Below are 4,899 nucleotides of genomic sequence, written 5' to 3' on the forward strand. Positions count from 1 at the left end.
ATCCATTCAACACAGGCGTTGACCATGTGAATCTGGTAACCCAACAGGCTGGGCGTCCTTGGGCTTTCTGAACAGAAATACCGAGACATTTTTCAGGTTCAGCTTCAAAAGTCAAACTGCAGCGTCCTGTGTGGTGTGTGTGTTGTGTGTGTGTGTCGTTGTGTGTGTGTGTCTTACTGCATTTCCCCCTGTAGATTTCTCTGAACACAGTTGTGATAATAGTCAGCAGCACCACACACAGCAGAGCCAGCCACAGCACCCTGAACACACACCGCCACTCATCTGGAGGATAAAGGCGGGTTCAAGCAGACAGAAAAGGTCTGCAGCAATTACTATTTTCATTAAACAATACATTTGTGACTCTATACAATGCCAAAAAAAGCAGAAAAGATGTCACAATTATGAAAAGAATTCTTCAAATTGTTTGTTTTGTCAGGTATTTGGAATTAATGCTGACTGTTCAGTTGTCTGATCAGTTAATTAATCAACTAAATGTTTCAGCTAAAAAATAAAATCTTTTAAGTCTTCTCATTGTGAGAAGTGTACATAATAACTAAATTCTTATCTAAAAAGAGATACAGTGTAATTGGTGATTAAAGAGAAGAAAATAAACTGAGGAAATAAATCTAACCAGAGAGAAGAAACACCAGAGGCAGAAATGACACAAAAGAGAAATAATAGCAGGAGTCAAAAGATAAAGCCACAAATATGACCAGGAAAAAGAAACAGAAAGGGAGGGTATGGAAAAGTTTGGTGGAAATTGGACAGAAAAATTAAAGTGAGATGGATATCCAGCTTTCAACACACACTGGAAAATATGACTTGAGTCGTAGCTGTAAGCTTGGGGGAGTGTTGGAGAGCTGAATAGCAGGAAAGAACGCCAAAATCAATGCAGTCTTGGAGATACAGTAGATTAAGACAAACTGTAACTCTCGGCTCTTGGATCACACGGCACAGACAGAGGAAGGGAAACAAAGTCACAGAGCTGAGTCTGGAGTCACGAGAAGAAGAACTGAAGGAAATGTGTTCTATTGAAAAAAATGGCTCCACTGTGGACTGAGATTGAATCAATTTCAGCTCAAATGAAAACTGATTGGCCAACTTCTTGGTCTTTTATTGTCTCCTCTCCTCTCCAATCTTGAAGTGAAGCCACACTGACCACTCAGGGAACAAAAGAAAGCACTACTCTCTCATCCCGGCACCAACCTTTCTCTGTCCGTTTCCATGGCAGCTTTTCCTTTGCTGTTGCAGTCCAAACTGTTTGATTGGAGAGCCAAAGGAGACATCGGCTTTGATTGGCTGATTCTGGGGTGGGCGGGACAGGGAGACAGCAGTAAAATGCCTTCCCCTGTCCTTCATCACCCTTCTTCTCCTCCTCCTCTTCCTCTTCCTCCTCAGGTGGGTGGAGGTGCAAGGAGCTGTGATCACTGTAGCCGTACAAGGTGAGATTCGAGGTTTCTGTATCTCTGAGTTGAAGCTCCACTGACACCTTGAAATGTACCTTTAAAGCTATAGATAGATAGATAGATAGATTAGCTAGTGGACCCTTGAGCGTAGGCTGTTAGTGTACCTTGTAATTGATCATGTCATGAGGTGGGGTTGCAGTATACAACCATTCTAGCAGCTCTGAGACTATTTAGATACACTGACAATGGTTTAAGCACAGTAATGCTTAGAGCCTAATGTCAAAGTCAGCGTGCGTAACCTGTCAAGCGACAACTAAACCCATGCTCCACTGACATTTAGTGGTAGCATGCATCATACATTTTGCGCGTATTAGCACGAGGGATGGGGTTCGTGTATCATAATTATCAGGTTTCAAATAGAAAATCCACTTCCAACTTCAAATATCTTTGTTAGCTAAGACAAGCAGGAAAACACTACAGTTTTTTAGTGGCAGCCTAATTAGTGTTCACAACCTAAAACATGAACATTGAAGTAAGCAGTATAATACAGGCTATAAAATGTTTATTAACTGACATTAAATCAACAGCTGTAGCCTCCTGTACTTCACCAGCTCTGCTTCTATACTTCAAATAACGAAGGTCCTGATTCAGTAGGTCATATTAAGATTTTGATGATATGAATCAAAGTTTAACTTGATTCATATTCATACTTGGCGAAAATCAGGAATCATCAATCAACCTGAAGAACAGTCAGGGGGATTACCGAGGTCATTAGGATTCATCCTCTGTGGACAATTCATTAAAATCCATCCAATACATATTTCAGTCTGGACTTTCATGGCTAAAAACAACAAAAGCTTATCTTTGAAAAATGTGCAATACCTGAAGATGAGATGTTTCTGTGTAACTCTTCCATGTCCAAATCCGTTTCACAGATGAACCACTTCCTTTCTGGGTCTGATGCAGGATCTGTCATGTTGCTTCGACCCTGTTGTGTGCAGGTCTTCTCCCACTGATCGACTTCTGGAGTCTGTAAAGGGTCACACATATCCTTTCTCCTAGTTTCAGCATCCCCAGTCTGCCCATTTCCCCCTGTCTTCACCTGATTTCCTCGCTCACAGGGTCGGTAGGGCAGACAGAGGAAGTTAACGTTTGATGCTGAGGGAGAAAGAGAATGGACAACAGAAAATTCACAAGGATTTCTCAGCAGAAAAAAGGCAAAAAAAAGTCAGAAATCAGAGGAAGATCTCAAAATGTGAGCAGTTGCCTCCAGTTTATATCTGATAGACAAAGACAGACACAGACAAAGAGCAAAACTATTGAAGGTGAACATGTGCACATAGTACAAAGGCAAGTTGCTCTCAAAAAGAGAAGTTTTTCAAGGCAATACGGAAACGTTTTGAAAGCAGCTGTCAGTCAGCGTTGTATGCAGCTATATTTGGGAGTGACTTTTAGCTCAAGGCAGAGAGAAAAAGGTTGAATTAGAGAGTCTACATGAAGAGGAAGAAACAGGACAAAGTGACTCAACAACATAAAGTTGGCTTCTTTTAAAGGGTGAGGTTTGATATAAAGTCAGGAAAACTGAGCCAAAGCACAGCTACGGTTCTTCCATTTTAAAGCATCAAAATGTTGTCAACTGATAGTGATAAAACACACACACACACACACACACACACACACACAATCCATCCACAGCTGCCTGGATGACCTACCTTCATACAATGTGAAGAATTCTGGGAGGCAGATGATAAAGGCGAGGATCACGAGAATGAGAAGTTTAGTCACTGCTGTTCTTGTCATGGTTGCACTATAAGATCACACACACACGCACACTTCTTCACGCTGCTACAGGCATGACCTGTGGCTCGTGGTATACCCGCTTCCTTTTTTTGAAACAAACACATTGATTCACACCCTGTCCCTGCCCATCAGAGAATCCGTTTGCTAGAGTCCAGTTGCCCTCATTATATTTCTCAAAGATTCTTGTAGATGCAGGCGACAACGCAACATGACACATGTGCACAAAATGAAGCAACTTCCTATTACACTTCCTGTCATTTCCTCAAAACAAGTGAGAAATGGAGAGTTGCAGACACAGCAGAGAGATTCTCACAGCAGAACGTAAGTAGAAATGTTTTGTTTCTGTCTGGGCATGGAGCTGCATGGGAGATAGTGTTATGGTGCCTCTCTGAAGAAGAGATAAATAGACTTTATTAGTGTGAACAGCAATACAAAGACAGATGATCAGTCATGTATTATTTACTGTATGTGTGGTGTGTGTCTGTAAAGAGAGATCAGCCTGTGGTTTAAATCTGTTCGTAAAAACAAAGAGATGTTTCTTTGTTACCTCTACGAGATAAAAAAGAAGGAAACCAGGATTATCTGTGGTAGGTTGTACTTAATGTTTCAGTTGCTCAATGAGGAGAGAAACTCCCCTCAGACCTCTCCATTTCCACTATTCCTTCTCTCATTGTGTGTTTTTTCTTATAGTTATGAGAAAACTTTAAATAATTGTGAGTCTGTATATAACAATGGTCTGATAATTATAACTTTGTATCTCAAAATGGTTCCTCATGAGACACAAAATAAATGTAATCTTATGAGAATGTTTCTCATAATTATAAGATGATAACTAAGGTTTTCATGACTTTGTATCCCATAATTATGGGAAATAATTGTGAGATACCAAATAATAGATAAAACATAACAAGAACATTTTGTTTCTCTAATTATGCCTAGTATTATATCATTATCTCATCATGTTGAGATCATAACTATGACTGTGTATCTTAATTTGTGATGTTTTCTCATAATTATGAGATCATCAGTCAGTTTCTCATAATTGTGTGATAATAATTATGACTTTGTATCTCAGAATTACAAAATACTATCTCATAATTGATCATTTTCCCTCAAAATCTTAATCATAGATAAATAAATCATACATATGAGAACGTTTCTCATAATTATAACTTAGTATCAGATGATTATTATGTACAATCATTTTGTGGTCTCATAATTATGAGAAATTAAATCATCAGATACTTTATAGGTATTAAAAGGCACAATTATGACATGTCAGGTCATAATTATATGATAGTAGGTCATAATTATAAGAACCTTTCTCATAATTTTGTCAGGGACGTTTGTCTTGTAAATGGGCTTCCCCAGACCTCAGGCCAGCTGCCAGTCATTTAATGAATGTTACCACACAGTAGAGAGCTGATAAGTGTTTCTATTGCTGCTTTATAGGAAATTACCTTTCTGTTTACCTTTTTTTTTATATATATTTCAGTCTATTCTGAAAAAAAAATATGTATTTTTCCTTTGTACTGTTTGACTCGATCTCTGTAGGGTGTTTAGTGTAGCTCAGATTTTACGGTTTGGTTCCTGAGAGCCACTTATCTTGGCAGACCTGGGATAGGAACACACACACACACACACACACACACACACACACACACACGCACACACACAGGATCAGACAAACACA

At 39.2% G+C, this 4,899-nt stretch overlaps 1 protein-coding gene across 1 annotated transcript in view; it reads right to left on the reverse strand.

The window, feature by feature from the left end:
• Positions 1 to 3,491, reverse strand: part of LOC118327224 — a 5,422-nt gene extending 1,931 nt beyond the window's left edge. The window contains exons 1-4 of the mRNA XM_035660511.1: positions 3,119 to 3,491; positions 2,289 to 2,564; positions 1,207 to 1,509; positions 178 to 282 (exon numbers count right to left, since the gene is read on the reverse strand). Of these exons, the coding sequence (XP_035516404.1) occupies positions 178 to 282; positions 1,207 to 1,509; positions 2,289 to 2,564; positions 3,119 to 3,206 (772 nt within the window). The 5' untranslated portion in view covers positions 3,207 to 3,491. The remainder of the gene's footprint in view (positions 1 to 177; positions 283 to 1,206; positions 1,510 to 2,288; positions 2,565 to 3,118) is intronic.
• Positions 3,492 to 4,899: the final 1,408 nt, after the last annotated feature.

This window comes from Morone saxatilis, unplaced genomic scaffold (genome assembly GCF_004916995.1).
Source record: "Morone saxatilis isolate NCDOM2014 unplaced genomic scaffold, NCSU_SB_2.0 Contig17, whole genome shotgun sequence".
Lineage (NCBI taxonomy): Eukaryota > Metazoa > Chordata > Actinopteri > Moronidae > Morone > Morone saxatilis.